Source organism: Lycorma delicatula, chromosome 2, assembly GCF_047948215.1.
Source record: "Lycorma delicatula isolate Av1 chromosome 2, ASM4794821v1, whole genome shotgun sequence".
Lineage (NCBI taxonomy): Eukaryota > Metazoa > Arthropoda > Insecta > Hemiptera > Fulgoridae > Lycorma > Lycorma delicatula.
In genome coordinates, this window is record NC_134456.1 from 106,969,750 (window position 1) to 106,994,938 (window position 25,189).

The following is a 25,189-nucleotide window of genomic DNA, read 5'->3' on the forward strand; positions in this document are numbered from 1 at the left end:
CTCCTGATTCTAGAAGGTAGATCTATCTAGAAGGTAGAATGCAAAAAGTGGTTATTGGTGCAATGAATTGTTCAAGCAAGTTTCGTAAGTTTGTTGATGATGTACCACAGGGATCAACTTAATGTTCTTTTCTCTTTCTTTTTTATTTTAATGAGCTGCTTTATTTAATTTTGAAGGCTCAACTGATTAAATTTGCTGCTGACACCATGGTTTATATAACTGAACCAACAAATATAGATATGGCTAAATATTTATGTACAGTTATAAAAATCATTAAGGAATGGTTTAAACATAATGGTCTGATGATTAATTTAAACAAAATTAATTTAATAAATTTTTACTTAATCATGATTTTGGTAAAATCTTTCAGAATTGCCAGCAGACCTGGATTTGGTACCAGAGAATTCCTTCCTCAGTATTGTTGTAGGTGAAGGACTGACTTAGAAAGAACGTATACCCAACTTATAACAACACTGAATAAGGCTTAATTTGCAGTTTTATATTTGCCCAATATTTAAGTATTATTAACTTCTTAATTACTAAACTACTAATGGTGTAATATGGTTGTGTATATTCATTATTGACTTATGAACTAATTTTTTTATGTTCTTTATCCGTGGATAGTGAAAGAGTATTCAGAATGCAAAATGTTTGTATCATTAACCATGTCCATCCACAACATTCATGCAAATCTGACTTTAGAGATTAAAAAATTAACATTTCCTAGATGTTAATGACTACATTTATTATGTTACATTAATCACTATATTTATTTATAAATGTAATTTTTTTTTTTAAATCTAATCCATCTAAATTTGTATGTGAAAATCATAATCCATAAATTCATTCTATGGTACCCATCATACAAAGAGCTTCTTTTGAAAAACTTCCTTGTTATGCAGGAATAAAATGTAATAAACTACAGAAAAACCAATTCCATTAACAAATTCAAAATACATTTGTTGAGATTTTTTCAAGAGAAAACTATTATGCAATAAATAAATCTTTGACTGACAACATCAGTTGTAGATTTTGATCTTAATATGGACTAATGATTTATATTTTAAGTGAATTATTAGTATAAAGTTTTACTTTGTTCTATGTTCAATGCTGTGGCTGTTGATCTTGAAACCTAGTTAGGAAGCACTTAGGTTTTCATCATTTTTATCTACACAAATGACTGAATTTTAAAATGTTTTATATTCTCTAATATTTTTGTATTATTTTATTATTATTGTAAGTATTTTATTTTTTGTGTTGAGTTTAAATTTCGTGTACAATTACAATTTGTATGTACTTATAACATGTTGCCTACTATTCTTTGGGTTCTAAGGTGTTGTGCAACAATAGAAATCAGATAAATAAAGTGATTGACCAGACGTTTCAAACCAGCCAAGAGTAGATTCAATTATAGGAAGTACATTATTTTTACCTGTTGATTATATTGCCCATGAATACTTTATATGTGTTACACCATAAGAAAGACTGGAATAAACAGAAATTTAGAAACAAATTATTGTACCAGTTTAAAATGAGAAACAAAGCGATATATTCATTCATTCATTCAACTTAGTAGGAAAATATTTAAATTATTGTTATTTTAATCTTTAATGTCAATGTTTCAAGACATGCTGCCCATTTTTTCCTCCCTTTGCTTAAATAATGTATTGTAATTTTATGTTATACATAACGTGAGTTAAATGCTGGATAATTCCTGGATTGTTTCTTCTTGGATAATCTCATAGTAGTTTACTAATACTGCTACATCTGCTTCAGTTCATCTAAATCAGAAGATGGATATGTATGAATTTTATTATTCATGTACAGTATGTATAAAATATATGCAAATATTGAATCTTCTACAATTTTTTTCATTGGAATAAATTTTCTTAAGTTTAAAAATATATTTCAATATTTCCCAGATAAAATGTAAACATTTACCAAAACAAAATAAACTTATTTACATTTCTGCTGATTTCTTTGGTGGAGGAGTATCATCTCTGCCTTTCATTTGTTCATCTGAAGGTTTTGGGTTCAAGTTCTGGTCAAGCATGGTATTTTTCACTTGGTACAAAATTCATTATTATCCATCAGCAGCTGCTCTGGGGCATCAACCTGTTGTTGAATAAGTAAATTAATTAAAAATTTAATAAAATAAAGATTTAAAATTAGCTAGTTTGATTAAGTAAGTTGTATTTAATTATATTTAACTAATAATGTATTTCTCCTCTACAAAAAAGTAAAGATATTTTTTAACAAATGAAAGATTTCAGTTATATTTTATAGAATACAAGGCATCCTTGAAACTGTAGTTGAAGAGTCTGAAACAATCCTGAAATTTTTTTGCTATGGATATGCAAACATATGCTTGTATAATTACACATACAAAATTTCATTCATAATTTTGTTAAATCTAATTAATTGTAGTAACATAAATTTTACATTGGCTTGCAATATTATAATCTTCATCTAAAAAGTAATTACACAGTAGTTGCAAACATTGTGTTAGTTGTAACTCATATAAAATAATAATAATACATATGGAAAACAGCTGCATTTTTATAATATTACTCTTGAATATCATTTACAATGTAAGATAACATGATTAAAATATCAGAAAGAGACTAAGGAAAATTAATGACTATAAGTAAGGTGACTATGTAAATTTTTTTTTATCTTTAACTGAAATACAAATCTCACTTTTTTTTAAGTCTCTTATAAGTTAGATAAGAAAAGTCTAGTAACTAATTATAAAATAAATTAATTAATTTAGTCTCTCTTGTAACACGTGAAAAATGCATTTCACATCTATTTTTGTATTTGTTTTACTTACAGGTATGTATTTTAGATAACTTAATTACTGATTCCCAATCTTTTATTACTTGCCTTGTTTTTAATTGATTTTGTGCTTAATGAAGTTCATTTAATACATATGGATTATTCATTTCTTGCTGGTAATGAATGAATAAAAGTAATTTCTTCATTGAATAAATTCAGATGACTCCACATCTGCATTTATCACATTTCCTTTTTGATGTTAACATTTAAATTATCATTTAATTTATTTGGTAGATGTACTCTGCTGCACCCAGTACTATACCTGGTGATCAACTCAAGACTAACCACCATTGGGATTTCAGAAACTATAAGTTTAATGAAAATCTTTAAACAGATAACCTTCTCTATTTTTCCCCTACATTAAAAATAAGTATTACCATTTTTGAAATCTCTGCCCTTTTTCCAATATCTTCATTGTTTCAAAAATAAATCTCATATTTTTATTGTATTTTTGGTAGAGAATATTATTTTAAGATATTTTTATTCTTGAATATTTTTCTCTAAAGGCAGCCATTATGGAGCTTACAACTGTAAACTACAAAAACAATAAATACAATTTTAATGCTAAATAATTACCAATCCACGGGCTGGTTTAGTGGTAAACTCATTGTCGCAAATCAGTTATTTAAGAGCTGATTTTTGAAGTCGAAGGTTGTGAGGCTCAAACCTAGTAAATTTTAGCTTTTATATGTAAAAAGTTGCTTTTATATGGATTTGAATACTGAACAGAGGATATCGGTGTACTCTGGTGGTTGGGATTCAATTAACTACTCATCTCAGGAATGGTCAGCCTAAGTCTGTACAAGACTACACTTCATTTACATGTCATACATATGATCCTCAGTTCAACTGGCCCATGGGGGGATTGCTTATTGTTGACTAGTTGAAAAGATTGCAATGTACACATTAGGAAAATAAAATAAAAAATAAATATCAGCTGCTTTTTGCATTGTTGAAAAATTTCTCAAATTTAACAATGCACTCAACTGTGCTAATGTGTCACCCTGACCTTTTCCCGTTAGATAAATTCTGTGAATTACGTGAAAGACCAGTTTGTACACATCTCCTCAGAATGCTTTAGTGGAAGAAATAGCCTTAAGGTAGTCAAAATTTTTAATAACATCCATCACAATACATTGTAGAAAGATGTTAATGACATTTTCAGGATTGCGACTGCCAGCATTTCTACTAATGGTGGCCATTTTGAAAATCTGTTATAATTGCTAGATACTACAATTCTATTGTAATTCTTCCTTTCAAAAAAATAATATATGGATATTATTCTTGGGATCTCTAACTAAAACTATTAAACCTAACTAAAACTACTGTATTCAAGGTAAAAGTCTTTTACTCTTATCTTTACTTTATTTTCCACTTTACTTAATTTTCATAGTTTGAAATATTATTTGACAACCAGCTACTAATAGATTAAATTTTCATTTAAAATAATACAGAAGGTCATGATGTTTGATTTTACAATTGTCAGGCTGTAGCTCCATGACTGCAGCATTTAGAGAAAATTACCCAAGAATAAAAATGTCTTAAAATACTATTTTCTCATAAAAATGCAATAAAAACATGAAGTTTCCGTTTGAAATAATGAAATTGGCCACCATATTGGGAAAAGGGCAAAACTCTCAAAAATGGTAATAGTGTATCTTTAATTTAAGGAAAAATCTAGGAAGGTTTCCCATATAAAGTTCCTGATAAAATTATAATTTCTGAGATCCCAATGCTGGCCATCTTGAGTTGATTAGCTATAACTGTACAGTCTGCTGTATCTAGTAATGAGCCCAGTTTTATTTAGATTAGTCCTATTAAAAAATGTATGGTTGAAGTAAAAATAATAACATCCTAAATTGTTTGTTTTTTTTTTGTCAGTATTTCACATCTGTGAGATGAGTCATTTTTATAAATTTCTTGCTGTCAAGAAGAATGAAAAATTTTTTAAATATTTTTAGTAAAATGTGTTTAAAATTATAAGACCTTTAATTGTTATACACAATACAAACTAATTCAAACTTTGGTTTATGAATGCAAATATGTAACCAAAACAAGAATTTGAGCCTCCATTTAAAATTAATAAACATTTTTTTTAGTTAAAAGTATTGTTTGAAATCTATTTTCAAAATTAAATTTTTATTGAATCAATTAAAATCCAAAAAATATTCTTCCTTAAAAACAGTCAAGTTGCAAAAATATAAATAAAAATTTCTTGGTATGGCAGAAAAAAATAGGGATTGTCTAAAGAATACTTAGTTTTGAAAGATTAATGGTGTTTTTTAAACACCATTTAGGAAGAATTATTTAACTGTAAAATCTAGAAAATTATGTAGTATATCTTAGCAATGCTCAAAAAATATACATATGAGTATAACAGATCTCTGATAGTAAAATAGAAGTTATAAATAACTCCTGAATTATTTTTTAGTGCCTCATGATGTGTTATTATGTTCGTCAAACTATAGTTACAAAAAACTGAATTCTGTATAGCTTATGTACACAGAAATAAAAATTTAACCTTTTTTATATCATATGTACAGTTAGTTATTAACTTCGTTTTTTTTTAACTGTTATGCTGCATCTATTAAAGTTTTTTTTTTTTAGTTGCTTTTCTTTAACTTGGGTTAATTGTGTACTCAAATTTTGCAAACTTAATTAAACTAATTTTCTAACATTTTTCAATGATGAAATTTTACATAGAAGTATAGGTTGGGTGACAATACAATATTCCATATATTAATATAATTGTTAATTTCATATATTTTAAACACAGAACATTTACATATATGAGTAGTAGGAGATACAAAGGGATCATCTTGAGGAAGGGAGCATCTTGAATTGACAAGATGTAGCTATCGATCCGACTGATTTTGACTGTCAATTAAGTATGAGTAGATCAGGTGGCTGTTGAAGTGGATTGTAATATAACTAATGTAATTACCTTTTAAAATTTACGCACGCTAATAATATTTATAACAATAGAATCTCATTCTGCAGGCTATAATAAAGAATAAAATTGCATACAAATATTTTTTTGTTTGTTAAAGAAAACTAAAAACTTACTTGTCAGTTTAAATATTTATACAATTAAGAAAAAAAATAACAAAAACTAAAAAAAATTTTAAAAGCATACTTTTCTTTAAAAAAAGTAAAGTAATAACAGAAACAGACAAAAAACAATTTATACTAAAAAGTAAAATAATTTTGTTTTCAAGAAAATAACTTTAAAGAAATTTCTATTTACAATGAATAAAAATAAAAGCATGGAACATGCTCTCATACACGACTTTATAATCAGACCATGCTCCATGCTTTTCTTTTTGTCACACATAAGAAAACTTTTTTTCTGAACTAATTTTCTCGAAAGTAAAACTTTTTTTTATTTTTTAGTATGAATTGTTTATTTTTTGTTTAATAATTATTTTTTCTTTTAAGAAAAGCATATTTTAATTGTTTTTTTTTTTTTAATATTTCATATTTTGTTTTTTTAATAAAATTCTTTTATCAATCGATATTCTGTTCTGTTACAGAAGTAATTATTACTCGCATAAGAATTTTTTTAAAGTTCATCATGATTATTTGAATTCTTTGTTTCAGCCTTGTGCAATGGAGACATTCCTTGCAACAAATTTAAAACAGAGAGTGGCTACATCTGCGTCTGTAATTCAACATACTGTGATACAATAATTACTCCAAAAAAGCTTCCAGTTGGCCAATTCCATTTTTATTATACTAGTGATTATAGTCCAGGTTTCAACCATGAAACTAGCCATTTTAGGGAACCACCTATTTATTATTATGGTAAATAATAAATTATTCATTAACAATGAAATGTTATTAACAGCTTTGTTTTAGCTATTCTAGTGAAAGTTTTTTTGTAATCCATAGAATGAATTATACATATTATAAAAAGAACTAGTCCAAAATTGGCTACCAATTTAGATTTTGAAAATAAATTGGTTTGCTATAGTAACACAACTTAATCCATCATCAAGCTAACCACTTGCTTGTCATCCATTCCATGGCCACTTTGTTCAGTGCTGGAAATGCAGTAATCATTGAAATGTGGAACCTGATGTTACATTACATAATATGACATATTACCTGTTATGACATAATTTTTTAAATACCTTTTTTTTTGGTTTTATTATTTTTTGCAAATAGTAAAAAACATTGATATTATAGAAATTTTACTGAAAGGTAATTATATGAAAAGGCAACATCACGTGCCAATCATGGGCCACTTGAATCATGCTTTTGCTTTAAAAATTCTACCCACTACAACATAACTGAATTGTGATTGCTTTAATGCATGGAAGTTCAGATGAATTTTGCTAACAGAGTTCATTGAACTTAAGAGCCATAATAATGTCAGAAGTTCATTGTGAAAACTAAAGAAGCTTCAGAGATCAATGGGATGCTTAAGAAGAGTACAGGTTTGAGTGGATAATATTCAGCTATCCTCCCTACAGCCTGGATGTGATGCCAAATGACTATCATCCTTTCATCAAGAATAAGGTGCAGCTGGCTACCCAGCAATTTTGAAACTAATGAGAAGCATGTGACTAGGGTTAATAACAGCTTCTGTATCCTGAAAGTTCAATAATGGTCTGCTAAAGCATGTGACAATACAATAAGCTCCAGAAGGTAAGGGATATCTATGTGGAGAAGTGATAGAAAACTAGATAACTTTTGTGAATTATAAATCCTTTTTCCTACTTTATCGTATTTCTTTTAATTGGAGTCAGTTTTGGGAGCAATTGATTCAATTACCCTTCATAGGAACCCTTCTACTTTAAATAAAATAATTAAGAACATAAATTATTAAAAAAATTAAAAAATGTTTATTGACATATAGTATAACTTATATATATATATATATATATTGTTTCTTTTGAACTCCTAAATGTGAGCTTCGTTGTAACTGTTTTTTTATGCAGAATATAATTTAAAATACTTTACTGTATGCATTACGCATTTAGCTTCAATCTTTAATTTGATCTTATGGACTTCATTGGAATATCTTTGTTAAGGAAAACATTAAATATACAGAGTGTTCAACTGAAAAGAGGTCCTATCACTTCATTTGGTCTATAAATAATACTTTATTGACAAATACTTATATAATAATTTTCAGGTGTTGAAAATTATGTCCATTCACATGACCATGTTCCTGGCTTCTTTTATTAGCCATACCCTATCTAATTCCCGGATGGCATTGGTAATGTTTGTCTTCAATTCCTGCAGGGTGTGTAAATTGTTCCTACAAACAATTTCTTTTAAGTAACCCCACAGAAAGAAGTCTGGACATGTCAGATCAGGGGATCTTGGTGTACAGAACTTAATTGTTTAGAAATTATCCCTTTACAAAAAAAGTTTTGAAGTATCTGTGGAATAGGGAGTTAAAGAAATAATGAATTAGAGGACCATAGAAATGTGGAGTTTACTTAGGAAAACTAAAATAAATGTTGTGTTTAATGAATGATAGGTTAGACCAGTATGAGAAATGAAGATACTTGATATATAAGATAGGCTATATTTAATAACAAGATTTACTAAACTACAAGACATAGTAAATACAAATAATGATCTGCTTGTGGAGTAGGGCTGTGTTACTAGCTGAATGGTAAGTGGCGCTGTCTTGTTGCAACCAGCACTCACACTCATGCTCTTGAAATAAGGCTATGAACTGTTGGTTAATTTCTTGATAGTTGGCATCATCCACAGTTTTTTTCAAAAAAACAAGGGTCCTCTTAGTTGTCACCTTGAATTCCCACAGCATGCCCCTGTTTTTTGTGGGTGTAGGGGAGATTCAAAGAAAATGAGCAGGTTTTCAGTATCCCAAGTCTGGTAGTTCTGAATAATAACATACCCAGAAAGATGAAACCATGCTTCATCTGTGAAAAATTATTTTGATCTAAAATGGTAATGTTGCCTTTAATGAAGTTCTTGAACCACTGACAGTAGTGAACACTTTTATCATAATCATCATTAATTAGCTCATGGAAAACCTGCATTTGATAGGGATAACATTTCAGCATTCTTCTCACCGTGGTGTGGGCTGAACCTAGTGAAATATTCTTTTCCTGGCATAGTCCCTGCAAAACATTATGAGCAGATCTTAACATAGAGGCCACTTTATTTATCTGTAACTGCCGCTTTTAATATCCTGTATGACCTGCATTGATAAAACTGACCTGTGTTGGTCAAGTTCTAGTATAACTTCAAACATGTTTCATGAAATTTTTTAACCAACTTCTGAATAACACTTTTCACTGGTGCTTCCTTTTAAAATTTCCCCTGAACTTTTTTCAACACATGACATGAGAGTTCATCTATAAATAAGTTTTCATCATGAACATATGTTCTTCAACAGCTAACCTAATTTTAACAAACACACTATTTTGCAACCTTGTTCAAAAGCTAATGCTCTACACAGACTTGCAGTACTCAAATATGCAGGCAATAAACAGTCCTTCCACTCCAGCTCCAATTATACCAATAAGTTCCAAATTATTTTACCCATCTCATAACAATATATGCATTTTAACAAAGATATAAAAATAGCATTTATTATGAACTACTTAATGATGGGGCCTCAAGTTGAACATTTTACATTAAAAGATTGATAGAAATGTAACACGTAAGTATTGGTAATACTTATTACCAATATTTAGTATTAATATAATAATAATTAATTTATTCAATAATGAAGATATTTTAGAGTGATAAAGATTTAGATCAGAGGTTCCCAAACTTATTTTTCTCATAGACCACTTTCAAAATTTTGCTGGTTCCGGTGGACCCCTGCAGCTACATTTCTACCATATTTCCAGTCAACGGAAAATGTGAAGATTAGATCTAACTATGAAAATTTGCGTTATGACTGAGTTCCACGAACTAACAGCTTCTGAAAAAAAAGTGAGAATTGATTGGTTAATTTTTTATTGACTGTGCTGTGAGTGGATGTCAAAAAAGTAAAGTTGGCCAATCAAAAAAAATGCTCACTTATTTTATTTAGAAAACTTCCCATCCAGAGTGGTAAAAAGCAAAAGAAAAATAGTATATTTTTTTGTGTGCATTTATTCAAATATGTAATCATTAGACATTATTGTTATCATATTGCAATGTAATATAATAAAATTGTCGTAATATAATTAAAATTAAACATTAATAACGTAATGTAACTTCTACAATGACAATCACAAAATAGTTATAATTTTAATGGGAGGGATGTACTTGATGGATTGACAGCAAATTATCAATATTTGGCTTCAGTTTTGTTAGGAATAAGTGCAAATCTCCCTGTTCTGTGATATTGAATCTGCTCCTTTTTTTTTGATAAAAGGTTTGTAACGACACTAAAACTTTTTTCGACAAGATATGACGAGGAAAACGCTATCAAGAGCTTTCTCACAATTCCCCACAGTCCAGGATATTTTTCTGGTATTTCTGCCTGCAGCCAAAATGTTTGATACCCTCTTTTAAATTTCACCTTCAGCTCCTCATTAGTGCTAAGCTCGAGTAGCTCCTCTTGTAATATCACATTCTCCACTTCTGTTTCATCAAATGGATTTATGATCCATGATGGTATTTCCATCGTCAGAATATCTTCAAATCTGATTTTGAAGTCATCATGCAGGGCAATTAAATGTTGAACGTATGTCTGAATATCCTCATCAAGGCATTCTACCTGTGACAATTTTGAAAACTGGGAAAATACGCTCCGATAAATTTCAATTTTCCAAGAAAAGCTGAAATTACACCCTTTGTTTTTATTAAATTGAGACTCTCCCCTTGTAATTGTAAGTTAATGTCATTAAATTTTTTGAACAAATCTGTCAAATACGCGATGTCAGCTTTCAAAGTGATCATGTTTTCTTTTAAATCTGAACTGATTCAAAAAGTGAGTAAAATTTTGTTAAACATGCACCTTTCGACAACCAGCATACTTCAGTATGTAAGAGCAATCGTTGGAAGTCTTCATCATTTTCATCTCACAGTTGGGCAAATAAAAGCGTATTCAATGCATTGCTTCTTATCTTGTTAACATTATTAATTACAAGTTGAAGCGATTGGTGCAATCTATCACTCAGATTTTTCGCTACTAGGTGTTGTCGGTGGATGACACAGTGAATTGCAGTTACCTCTGGTATAATTCTTTTAAGATGGCTTATAAACCCACGATATCGCCCGACCATGGCAGGAGCTCCATCTGTTGCCACCGAAATGACTTTTGTGAATGGAATTGATTTTTCGTTTAAAAAAATCACTCAGGACATTAAATATTGATTCACCTTTAGTGTCCGTCTCCAAAGTTTTCGCGAATAGTAGCTCTTCATGAATTTCTTCGTCCATAACAAATCGAACATATGCCAATAATAATGCTTCATTACCAGGTAAAGTTGACTCGTCCGGTTGAATAGAAAAATGAATTGTTTGCAGATAATTACACAAGAAACTTTCAATATCAGAGCTCATTTTATCAATATGTCTTTGTATAGTGTTGTTACTCAAAGGAATTCTTATGAGTATGTCAAATGGAGATTTGTGCAGGACAGTTTTTAAAACCTCTTCAACAGCGGGTAAAATTAACTGTTCTCCAATGGTGTGCGGTTTTCCAATTTCGCTATAAGTAATGAAATATTGTACGATGCCCGCAAGCCATCATCGTTACTTTCAGACGTTGAAGCGAGCATACTGTGCACGGTAGGTCTCTTTTCATATTTTTCATTCAATGTTTGAAAATATTTCAAATCTTTACCTATTTTATCAGGATGACACCTTCTTAGATAATCTTCGAGCTTCGATGGTTTCATAGAGTCATTGCTCAAAATTTTGCTGCACAAAAGGCATATAGGCAATCGCATGTCTCCCTTTGATGGAAGAAATCCAAATTTTAAATAATCAGCACTGTACAGTCGACATTTCTTCTTAGATTCAGCCATGTTTCGTATCAGTTACCTACAGGTAAATAAAAAAAAAACTTTGTTTTAGTAATCTCAAGGCGGTCTTACTTAACAGGATATGACTATTTTAACAGAATAGGATTAATTAATTATTGCAATGAAATAAAGTACCAGCGGCAAACTTATTCTAATTATTAAAAGCAATAAATCGGTAAGATCCATAATAAAGTTTTATGAAAATGGCTGAATCGATTTTAATGTGATGTAAAATATTTTTTCATTAATTATATTTTGATATATTTCTGTAAATTCTATAGAAAATACTTTTAAATAACCAATATTTTGATATCACAACTCTGCGATTTTAATCATTTATTTATTACTTTGATGCACGTTACGAGTATGTAAAGACAGGTACAATTTATAAAAATATACAACGTGTTACAGAATAAGGGTTACAACCGGGAAATGGTTTGTTCAGGATCAGTTTTTAAGTCGATTCCAATAGTTTTTTTATATATCTGAAAAAAAATTTAGACCAAAAATTAATAAATCCTTAATCGGAGACAGTAAAAAGTGGTCACATTACAATATTGTGATGTCGCGTAGGTAGCGTAGCTCCCGCGGCTTAGACCGCGCCGCGCGCGACGTGTCAATATTGTGATTTGACCACTTTTTACTGATTTTTTATTAATTTTTGGTCTAAATTTTTTTTCAGATATATAAAAACAAACTATTAGAATCGACTTAAAAACTGATCCTGAACATAACATTTCCCGGTTGTAACCCTTATTCTGTAACACGTTGTATAAATGTATATAATTATTAGTGAACCACTACACAGTCGGGTAAAAAAAATATTACTAATAAAGTAGGGACAAAAAGCTGAACCTTTCTCGGCTTTCTGTTCTTTTAGGGAAGTCTCTAATAATGGCTCTGTTCAGTATTTAATTTTTAATACGTACCTACTACACGCAAACATTACAAATATACTTATTACAACATAAATATATCGTTATCGCAGATGGGTTGGAAGAGATTTCTTTCAGGAATAAGCCTCGCCTTTTGTACCTACGTATTTTTTGTAATTTGTGCATTTTTTGTTTACTGACGTGTACAATAAATTGTCAAATAAATTAAATAAAAGTAAGTATAACAAAAAAGCAGGTAAGTACTTACTATTTTTTCCGACACTGGCAAACGCTAACATCTATTCACTTTACTTTTCTTTTCGAAATTCCGGAAACAAATGAGTAACGTTTATCCTTGGCAATCGTATTTTTATTAGTGAAGAATCAAACAAGTTCATGCAAGATTGTTAGCACACACACCACAAGTCGTATTTCGTCCCTTTGCACGCCTAGATTGATACGCAAAGTCAAGCCAACATTTTAGTTCTTCACTATCGAAACCAGATGAATTTTCGTGGACCCCCGCTTACGAATTGTGAACCCCCATTTTTTTGTCACGCCAACGTAGACCCCCGTCGAGTCTCCCGTGGACCCCTGAGGGTCCACCTGGACCACTTTGGGAATCAATGATTTAGATCTTTGTCTTTTGCAAAGGCCTATCCTCCTTTGTGTGGACAACAACAGGTTTTCAACAATTAACACAATAACATCCACTCTTAATTGTATGAAATTTCTTTTCTTTTATCAAAATTTTGAGAATTGTTAAATTGAAAATGTATGCTTAAATTATTAAAGCGAAAAGACTGCAAAAAATTTTGTAGTGGTAAAAAATCAATTAAAATTTCCATCTAAAATATAAAAATCATGAAAGATCCTCAATGAAGTCTAGAAAAGAATGAGGAGTCTTATCAAACCAGTCAGCTACCTGATTAAACAGAAAAGTATCTTCAATGGGAGATTTATTCTATTAAATCTTCAAAGAATTCAATAAAAGAGTGTGGATATATTGTGGGAATGATGTAGAATATATTGTGGTTATGGGCTTTATGAAAAACGTTTGGTTGTATTTTTTAAATCACCAAAAAATAATTAAAGTTAGTAACCGATTACCTGAAATGGTAATTTAATTGCATCGTAGAATAAATTTTGAAAAATATATTTATAAAAGCTCTTCACCAACAAGTGGGAGTTTAGTTGATTTAATGTAATGTTAATTATTCAAACTCTTTTCTGTTTCATACTGTTGATAAACTTTCTTATTTTTTATTTTTCTAAATGAGATATAAACAGTATAGGAATAGTTTTCAGTCTTTACCTGAGTAGATAATTTCTGTTTATTAAACAATTCAAAATATTGTGATTCTACAATGTTACATCTTAGGGCTGAGTACCTTAGCATAAAGTTAAATTATAGTAGTTCCCAAGATCTTGATCTTGAGAACTACCTTGAGACTACCAGAAAAACTATAAATAAGGAGGGATATAAATTAAATTTTGCAAGTAGAGTACAAAGTAATATTGTATAGAAACATAAGTGTTGATTTGTAAAGGGTCTCCAGAGATGCAAGAAGTAATTGAAACTAGATGGTTTTCATGAATCATAAAAATTGACTTGCATAAAAGTAAAAATAATGAATGTAAAAAAAAAATCTTTATATATATTTCATATATAGAAATGTATAATGTATTTTCAAAATTTAAATCCTGTGTGTGTGTGTGTGTGTGTGTGTGTGTGTGTGTGTGTGTGTGTGTGTGTGTGTGTGTGTGTGTGTGTTTGTGTGTGTGTGCATGTGCATGCACAAGCAAATACACATAATGTACATAATATTGTACAAAATAGGCAATATAAAATATGAATTATTATTTTATAATTATAATATTATTGTAAACAGTTCTTTGAAAATGAAGTGTAAAAGATACATAGTAGTAAATATTTATCTGATTAGGTACAGCAAGATAAGCATATTATTAAAATCTGTTCTCTCACAATTATAATAGTTGTAACATGGTGAAATGAATAAACAAATTTGAAAATATAAACTGTTAAATCATATTATTATCGTATCATACATGTTTCAGGTACAAAATATGAAGTAAATATTAACAACACATTCCAAAAAATCAGAGGATTTGGTGGTACATTTACAGATTCATTTGGTATTTCATTTAATACACTTTCTTATGATACACAAGAAAATTTACTGAAGTTAGTATTATTTTTTTTTAAATTATCTTTCTAACATTATAATTGTTCAGGCAAACTGAATATTTATTTCAAAATGGAATTATTCTTATAAATATGTCATTTATAATTTATCTGTAATGAGAAATCTCACCATTACGTGTTATTGTAGTGTTAATCATGCTTGTAGTTCCTTTTTTTTAGAGGGAACAATAATAGTTATGTATCAGTCAAGAAGTAAAATTCCAGAAATAGCAATTTCTTTTTTTTCACAGTTAAATTTATATTTCTTAGTGTTGTGATCATTATTATAAAAACAACTTTAATGCCAATGCATTTATTGTATTGCATAAATAATTCAATCATTATTTTATGTTTTTTTCTGGTGTTAATCAGTTTTTAACTATTTATATAGAGTACCATTTTTACTTTACTGAAAAACAGGTTGATAAATTTTTATCTCTGGCCATTATTATTATACATGGATTAATCTATTCTTTTACTTTCAGAGTATCCTGATATCTTGTATATCAGGATTCATAATTAATAATTAATGATTCAAGTTTATTAATATAAATTAACTTAAATATAACTAAACCTATAATTTGAAAAATGATTATAATTTATATAATCACGATTATTTATATACAGTATATTGTATTCTCATCCACCTCTCTATGTAGACAATGATATTTACAAATTATTATGATGGTTTCATGTAATAGTAAAAACTCATTTAATAAAATTTAATTTAAATTATTTTTTAAGAGGAATAGAAAATCTAACTTTACTAAGCTGTAAATTTGGAATTTTTTGTAATCTATGTATAGGAAAAAGAATCTTTGGCGGTATCACAAGCATAAAAAGAGGGTTGTTACAGCACTAAGTTTCAATAAAGCTGCAACTGCAGGCTATTAGAAGGTGTTGGCTTGACACCATAAAAGACAACTCTGCAATGTCACGGCTTAATGGCCTTGGCACGTAACCAAGGAAGAAAGAATGATCAATTACTATTTTAATCAGAACTCTTAAACAAACTAATTGAATTCTATGTTGAATTTTATTGGTTTTTTTCTCTTTTTTTTAAAATTTGTAAATCTGTACAATATGAAAATTATGAATTTTTATTTATATCAATAATTTAATTTTTTTCAATATTTTTTTTATTTGTAGAATATATATTACATTTTGAAAGTATAGTATTATGTTAGCATTCTGTTACCTATGTGGTATCTGTGAATTTTGTGTTAACATTATACACAACGATAAAAAATTACTGTGTTGGAACTTGAAGTAATAAGTATTCATTTCTCTGACTGCTGTTTCATATCTCTATAATAATAATTTTTTATCTTCTTATTTCTGTATATAACTGCTTGATTTATATTAAATAAAATTAACAAAAAATAACCAATGAACAAAGATAAATTAATATTGAAAGAAATCATCATTAAAAGTTCTTTCATTTTTTTCAGTTTTTGTTTCATCTTTGATATTAGTTATATTGTTGTCAACTTCAAATTTGCCTTTTATCTGGAAGATTTGGGAATCAAATTTCTTTTTGCTTGGCATTTTTCATGCATTATAGATTTTTTTCATTTTATTCCATTCTGAAGCTTTGAGATTACCTGGCGGATTATCATCAAAAACAAATAATAAAATAACATCTGAACAGTCATGATCAGAATTCCTCTTGAAATCTACATGTCTGTTAAATATTTTGTATGATCTTTACTTACTTTTTATAGGTTATTCAACATAAGTAGGGGTTTGAGTTTAGTTTATTATGAAACTTCTGTCTTCATTTAGATTATTTCTGCAGACAAAATATTAGTCTTATAACTCTCACTTTACTGGCTTTTTCAGTTATCTTCATTTGCTATTCTTCTTATAATCACTTTATTGCTAGGAATTTTCGCTCACCTTTCCCTTTAATTTCATATAAATAATCATTAGAGCAGTTATAAAAGTTAATTATCTGCATGTTCATTGGTAATCAGAACATTTCTTTGTTTTCTCTTTTTCTGTTTAGCCCACGGAACTACCGTAAGATATTACCCAGAGGATGAATGAGGATGATACATATGAATGTAAATGAAGTGTAGTCTGGTACAATCTCAGATCGACCATTACTGAGATGCGTGGTTAATCTCCAGATGTGTGCATTTCTTTATTCTATCATCTCTTTATTTATTTAGCAAAACATAATCACTGATAGCCATAATATTTTAATCTGAGCCATGAAGATCTACTACATTTTAAACTTCTAATTGTGTGAGAGTGAAAACTCTTGTTTTTAACTGATTATTTTATCTTGATAAAATGTTCATATGTAAATATGAACATTTAGAAAATATTAATATTTTATTAGCAAATACAAATGTAATATTTTTTTCATTTATCTGGCACTTTCATAACATTCTCTTTTTTTTAGATTTTCTTAATGATTTTCCAGATCACTTTTCTCAGAAGATGGCATTGAATATACCATGTGTCGTGTTGTGCTGGGTAGTTCAGATTTTTCAGTTAAAAATTACTCTTACATTGCTAAGTATGATCCCTCCATGAAAACATTCAACTTAACAGAGGATGATTATATTTATAAGGTGTGCTTAATAGTTACTTAAATACTTATTTCTTCTGTTAACTGATTTTCTGTTTTTTTATTTATTGTAAGTTTAAGGTGAGAAACAACATTTTTGGAATGTGTGACTAATTATTATTTTAATGTCGGTATCGTGGGTCAGACAGTACCTGACTGGCCGGCTCGGGTCAAATCTGTGGGAGGCAGCTGCCTAGGAGAACCTAGGGAGGATCAATGATCTGGGGCACACCCAACCATCTCTCTGCCTGCACCTTGTGACATATTGACTAGCGTTCATGGATAATTCAACTTCAACAACTTCCATGGCAAATAGTCCATGTAAAAACCATTGTCCTGGAGCGCCTCTGTCTTTGCAGGTGAAGAGTGTAGAGTTAAGCGATAAGGAAAAATACAATGATCTAAAAAAGAAGAAGGAAAATATTAAATTTTGATCATAGAATAGTAGAACAGTACCAAAATATTTAGTTATAAAGAGGAAAGACGGCAATTTCTCGAAGCCCTTTCATTATAGCTTGTGGCATCATGAAAGCTGCTGAAAGACCGGTTAAAGAAACAAAAAAAACTGCAGTGGAATTGTTTGTAGAAACTGTCTACATCATTCAATCGTGACGACTACTCAAAGCCAAGAACACCGTTGTCTTGGATATTGAGATTGCTCCTCATTGTACCCTGAATGTATCAAAGGATGTAATTGTGTCCAGGGATTTGTTAAACTGCAGAGAAGAGGAAATTGTAGATGAACTACAGGAACAAGACATTGTTGCGAGTCATTGCTTAAACACAGAATGCAACGAAGTTCTACCCTCTGCATCACACATGTTAACTTTTAGTAAACCTAAGTGTCCAGAAAAGATAAAAGCTGGATTTCACAGGTTAGATGTAGGTCCGTTTATCCCGACTTCTTTGGGTTGCTTTAGATGTCAGAGATTTGGACACACAACGGCATGTTGCACGAGGAAGCAGATCTTTGTATATCATGAACCTTTGACCCATGCAGGGATCCTCCTGTTTGTTTCAATTGTTTGGACACCACTCTGCAAAATTAAGGAATTGTCCTATTTATAGACAGGAAGCAGCTATACAAAACAACACAGAAAGTCAGCTACTTTGACACAAGGAAAACTGAACTTGGCAGAACGTCAAAGATCGCTTCATATACACACACAAGTTGTGGTCGCTCCTGCAGCTTTCTTTAAATCACAGGATGTGCTCTCAGAATTGACACCAGCACTGGCTAAGATGGTCGAATGTATCATCAATGACAAATTGAAGGGTTCACCATGCAGGAAAATTAGTAGTCTTAAACCAACAACAATGAAAAAAGAATCTTCCAAAGAAATATATTTGGCACAACCTATCAATGAGTCTTCAACCAGTGAGAAAAAGAAATAAACTGTGATTGAAACACAGAAGATAGAAACTACGAATGAGCCAATATTCGAGTGTTGTTGTTACATTAAAATAATAATAATCATGTCCTGAGGTAGATAATCTCCACGTCCAGAACACACCACCTACGTTCAGGAACGTTCCATGTCTAGGGCGACAACATCTGTACTTAAGTATAATATATGTAGCTTGGTTAACGGGACTCCGAGTATTTTCCTCATAAATGTGATCGTTTTTGACCTGTCTTCCATCTCCAGGTCACTATTTTGGATTGGATTTTTTGGATTGAATATTTTGGATTGGAATTTTTTTTAAAGACTTTGAAATGGATTTATTCTACATTTAGATATGGCGATGTGGAAACAAGGGTCAATATTATTGCAGGAGTAACGGAGACCCTTCCGTCGTCCACATGCCCACGCGATTGCCTTGACATCCATCTCTACCAGGACATATGCCGGTTCCACCGGAGTACCGTGTCGGACCTCCAATATTAGTAGCCCTGGAGTGGGAGTGTACTCCGGCGACTTGCCTTGCTGCAGAAGGGACCAAATATCATGCAGAATGTTAAATAATTCTACGATAAGGTGACGTACGTCCTAGTATAGAAACAGCCGATTCGCCAGAAGCGAATAGGAAACGAAGCAAAGATTCAGACAGACTTTGACATATTTGAGGAATCGACAAGCTTTCTTTAGCAACAATGCGCCCAGACCAAGGCATCTAGTGGTTATGAGAGAGAATGGAAACTTCCAGAAAGTTAGCCCATTTTTAATTGTTGGAGAGATTACAAATAGTGTTGATGTTCCTGTCAAGGAAATTCGCAAGACTTTCAATGATTTTTACATCGAGACTGTAAACGATAGTCAAAGCCAAAAAGATCAATTTTAAAAAAACAAGATCAGTGAGTTCCCTGCGTCTGTACAACAAGCACATAGCACGCTTAACTCATCAAAAGGAGCCGTGATCTTCTTAATTGTACCGAAGAAGAAATAGTGGAAATACCGCAGGTTAACCATGAGGAGAAATGGTGAGGTTCTTCCTTTTGCGTCACATGTGTTAACGTTTACAGGCCTAATCTGCCTGAGAAGGTACGTTCTGGCATACATCATCTAGATGTGCGTACACACGTACTAAAAGCTATGCGATATTTTAAGTGTCAACGTTTCGGACACATTGCGATCAGATGTGGAAGACAAGAAATCTGCATGTGTGGGATGGAAACTGATGAAGGCGATCCGCGAAAAAATTCTCCAATTTGTATCACCTGCAAAGGGCAATTTTTATAGTCGGCGCTTTCCACCTCGGCAAGAGCATTTAAGATGCAATCCTCGGTGACAACCCCTTTCATGAAGCCATACTGGCCTCGATTTAGAAAAAAGTTCACCTCAATGCTTTCCCAGAACCGTTTTACAACTAGCCTTTCAAGCAACTTGCAGATTACTGGCAAGAGGCTGATGGGCCGATAACTACCGACCTCGCTAGGATCCTTTTCTGGTTTTAAGAGCACCCTCACCAAAGCCACTTTCCAACAAGTTGGGAAACAGCCCCAGCTAAGGCACCCCGTGAACAGCCTGCCAAGCGGCTCTCTTATGACAGGCAACAGATGGTACAATATATTCGGATCAAGCTGGTCAAACCCCAGTGCCTTTTTCAGTGCCATTCGAGAAACTACTCGGTCTATATCTACGGGATCTACAGCCCGTACGTCAGGGAAGGGCGTAGCCCTCCCCCTAACGCCGATCTCTGCTTCATCCTCCTGTGCACCTGGAAACGGAGTTTCCAGGAACGCCTTGTAAGTTGCCATAGAAGTTAAAGTGTGGTCTCGACCACCAAACCCGCATCGAACACTGGCCAGTAACAGTTACTGGCCAAAGCCAGTAACATGACATTGCGAGCTGCCAGGGGCTGCGCTGCAACTCATGCATGGAGTCTTGCCATAACTTTAGTCTGGCTTCCTTGATGGCATGAACATACTCATTACGGGCGCGCCGGTAGATCCGCAAACGCCCAACGCGTACGTTATCAACGATAATCCCCTTTAGAAGGCGACGCTGGTATCTTCTCTTAATGGACTTAACTCTTGCGCGCAGCACGGTAAGGTCAGAGGACCACTATTTTTTCACGGGTTACCCCCTGCGTTTAACAGACGGCTCCCCGGAAGCAGCGGTCATGACGGCTCTAGGCACTCCCCGATCAGCGAACTGGCCACTACATAAGGGTCCGTCTACTGGCCGAGGCCGCCGTAGGACCCTATCGCAGCCAGTCTTGATTGTTGAATCAAGCAACTGAATCAAGCAATTCGGTTGAATTGTTCAGCCATCAATTCCACCACCTCCCTGTGCTCCATGCGCCATTCCAACCCCTGTAAGGCAACTGCGCACTTGCGCCGCAGTCTGTCCTGATACAGACCCCTTAGGTTATAGCGTCCCGAATCTGGAGTTGTTAGACCGCCACCGTAAACGATCTCATAGGTTATAATCCTATGATCGCTCACACTGGCTTCGGGCTAGACGCTCCAACTACTTGTACTTCGCAGCAAGTCGCCCGTCACCAAAGTGACGTCGATGTAACGCTCTCGGTTCGGTAGAGAAAGTTGGCGATTGTTCTCATCATTAATCAAGCAGAGATTCCTGGCTTCCACGAACTGTTCGAGACCAGCGCCTCTGGGGTCAGTGAATGGTGAACCCGAGGGGGGGTGACTTGGCGTTAGTGTCCAGAACAACCAGCACTCTGGTGCCCAAGAGGCCGTCCAGAATTCTGCCCAACATCGCCAACAAGTCCATCCAAGCTGAAAGTATCCCGACATTAGTATGAAATTGAGCGTACTCCTCGTGACTCGCACGAAGTGAATTGCTCATCCGACCATTCGGGCATCCAAAAGATACCCAAAAAATTTGAGCCCACGATGACCGCGGAGAGCGGCTGTCCCCCACGAGAATAAATAACATCTACCCCGTGGAAGCTGACCACTCTGTCCCCGCCCGCGTACGGCTCCTGGACCAAGGGGACCTCAAGGTTGTACTTCTCAAGGAACCTCATGGCTTCACTGGTGGCCGGCCGGGCATGATGCAGATTCAACTGCCCCAGACTCAAGCACAGGGTGAAGTTTGCCCTCAAAGGCTTCCCCCAATTCAGGCGTCGCCATAAGGTGTGTTTATATAGCTTTCGCCCGTGCAATATCATACGCCTTGCACTGCCTACCCCCGACCCGGTGTCCAGTATCACTGCCTTTCACCAAGGTACAGGCGACGCACTTAACAAGCACAGACATGGCAGGGAAATTAGCTGCCTTGTGCCCTGGAAGAGCACAGTGACCACACATCTCCGACTGCACTCTGCAACGGAGAGAGGTGTGACCAAAGCCCTGACACTTATAGCATCGGGCGACCTCTATATGGTCGACGATCCTATTTGAGGTCCACCCGAAAAACGGACGTTCACCGGCCACCAAGACCTGCGGGATCTTTGGCGAGGTCTCCTGCACCCTGTGACTATTTGAAGCTTCCTTTCTCCCCAGCTGCCTGACCACCTTGGTTTCCCGAAGGAAATCCTCGACGAAAATATCCAATGTAGGATTTTGCCTGTGCACGGCTCTGAGGATTTCGGGCTCCTCCACCCTTGTCGCCCTTGGCAATCGTATGTCAATATCTGCGGCCTCCGCTCGGCCAGCAACTGAGCCTTCAGCCCGTCCCTTTTCAGAACGTCGGGCTCCAGCAGTTGCTTCGCCTGCCGCTCACTTATGACTTCCAAGGTAACACATGGTCCCTTGTTTTAGTGACCCGGGAGACTTGGATCTTTTCCCTCCATGGGTCCAGGACTTTCTTCAGGGTTAGCTCCGTTGCTAACGACGAAGCCCCCAGACCAGGTTTTAGTGGAATCACCTTAACGGTAGCCCGCTTAATTTTAGCCGCCGGCGCCTGAACTGGCAGCGGTAGATTAATCCGCTTAGGCGCAGGCGCGGTAGTTGCTGCGGCAAAGGGGAGACAGACTTTTTAACCCTCTCCTTCACCCATTTTATAGATTTGTGAAGTTAACCCAAAACCTCGCCCGTCACCGACTTGGTATATTTTGGCAGTTTTTATAGATATAGAGGCAGCATTTCCTTCCTTGTGTTGGAGTTCTGTCCTCTATGAGTTGGAACGCCGGAATTTTCTCGTAGCCCTACAGACTGTAGTACGTGACTACTGGTCTAAACGCACGGCTCTATTTAAAGATGCGCATCTAGTTGTGAAAAATCCGTCATCAGAGGAAGCCCGCAGAGTTCCGTTCTCGGTCCCTTGCTGTGGAACATGGTCTTTGACGGATTTTTGGGATTGACATTCCCAAAAGGGGTCACGGTCCAGGCTTTCGCCGATGACTGTTTCCTATTAGTTCGTGGTAACTCACTACGGCAGCTAAAAGATCGAGTGCAGGCGGCTTTGTCAACCGCAGAGGGCTGGACGGACATGCAAAATTTAAAGAATTCTGAGCCCAAGACGTTGTTTATGCTTCTCAAGAATGCAGACAAATTATCGTAGAGTCGTAACCCTCATATTAAATATAAAGACTGTGTAATCATCCCAACCCCGTAGGGGGAAGACACCCACCTTATGTCATTACTGGTCGCCCACCACCCCCTCCGTTCCAAGCCCTGATGGTCTTTACCAGAAGTCGTCATTAGACTCTCTAACTGATTACATCTCACAGTCATCAGCCAGGCCTCGGTCGGGATGCCACCAATGTAAATGCCTCGGCAGACATTTGTATCACTAAAATACATATCAAATTTCACCTTCACGTAAGACTCAAACGGACATCTTCACAACCAACCTAACATGATTCCCTCAAACTAACTGATCGAAACCGCGGAAGCGCAAACCCCGCGCCTTGTATAGATTCGACAACACCGTTCGTGACTGGGAATGCCTCAGAAAACGAACGAGTTTATAGTTAAATCAGTGCTACACTCATACAAATCAAAATATGTCTTACGCAAGATAGAAATTCAGACCTACACCCAAATAAGTCGACCTATTTGGCCACCTAACAAGGGGAACACAACCTCATTCCGGTCCGCGCAGGAGCCGGGGACAAACCCCGCATCCCCACCTGGTCCTATCATGGTGTATCGCGGCATTACCAAGTCACGATCAGGACCGCCACCGGCGGAGGGGAGCCACGCCCCCGCTCCCACGGGTTATCATGCGCCGGCGGAGCGGCCACCCCCACCAGCGGGAGCCCCAAGTTGAATCACAAACAATACCAATATAACCGTGGCATGATGCCAATGCGCCTACCTCCAACCACTCCAATGCCTAAGCTGAGCCACCCGGGATCCCATAGTCTTTCCGAGGATTGCTCGGAAAGATTATGGGTTATCGGGCCGTCAAATGTATATGGTGTACCGAAGTGCCTTTGAAAGCAGAACATCTTACGCGACGCTTGTTTGAGCGCGTAAGTTGGATATGAATAGAGCACTTCTTCAAAATTTAAGGAGTGCTCTGTGCAGAGCCTTAATTGTATGCACTAGTGTTTTTATAACAACCTCCTACGAAGCTACCACAGTATTGGGAAAGGCTCTGCCAATCGATTTAATGGTGAAAGTCGAGCAGTCATGTGCAGATTCCGAAGAGGCCGGGAACCGAGGTATTTGGAATCCGGTTTTTCCCGCATTCCAAAAGCCGGGCCAGTACCGGAGCGGAATAGTGATCACAATCCACCGGGTCTTAATCTAAATTTCGTTCAGTTGCCCATTTCCCGCCTGCGGAAGAGGCTGCAGAGCCTTGCGATTCAAGCATGACAGTTGGAATGGGACACTACGACTAAGGGAAGATGCTTGTACAGGATCTGGGGGGATCGATCGTATGCCTCGAGCTCGTTTTAAGGGGATCGTGTGCTCAGGTGCTCACCAACCTCGTTAACTTGAACCTATATCTGTTCCGTCTAGTAGCAGATGAGCTGTGCGTCTGCGGGGAGATTCAGTCAAATGAACACCTGATGTTTGACTGCCCTGCTCTTGGAATGGCCAGAGACCGGGCAACCCTGGACCTTCTCTGAGTTCCAGCTTGGCCACTCTAAGTTCACGGGGAAAATTGGCCACTCACAAGCGGCGAATCAGTGTGGCGAGAGCCGCATTGTCGGACTGTGTGGAAGTTCCTTGATGCGGTTGCTTTCTTCAACCGACATCACTAGTTTACCTAAGGGAAAAGCCTCATTGCTGTGTGAAGCTAACCTAGAGATACATATGACTGATCATCAGCCAATTAAGGCTTCATGCTCTTTAATAGTGGACAGGTACTTGCTGGAATTCAGTAACTTAGGCGTGGCAGTGTTTTGCTGCCGTGACGAAATACTTTTTTTATGGATGTCA

The 25,189-nt window shown here is 34.5% G+C and overlaps 1 protein-coding gene across 1 annotated transcript in view; it reads left to right on the plus strand.

The window, feature by feature from the left end:
• Positions 1 to 2,774: 2,774 nt before the first annotated feature.
• Positions 2,775 to 25,189, plus strand: part of LOC142319925 (putative glucosylceramidase 4) — a 48,535-nt gene continuing 26,120 nt past the window's right edge. Inside the window, exons 1-4 of the mRNA XM_075357599.1 lie at positions 2,775 to 2,835; positions 6,439 to 6,648; positions 14,741 to 14,867; positions 17,299 to 17,449. Coding sequence (XP_075213714.1) covers positions 2,796 to 2,835; positions 6,439 to 6,648; positions 14,741 to 14,867; positions 17,299 to 17,449 — 528 coding nt within the window. The 5' untranslated portion in view covers positions 2,775 to 2,795. The remainder of the gene's footprint in view (positions 2,836 to 6,438; positions 6,649 to 14,740; positions 14,868 to 17,298; positions 17,450 to 25,189) is intronic.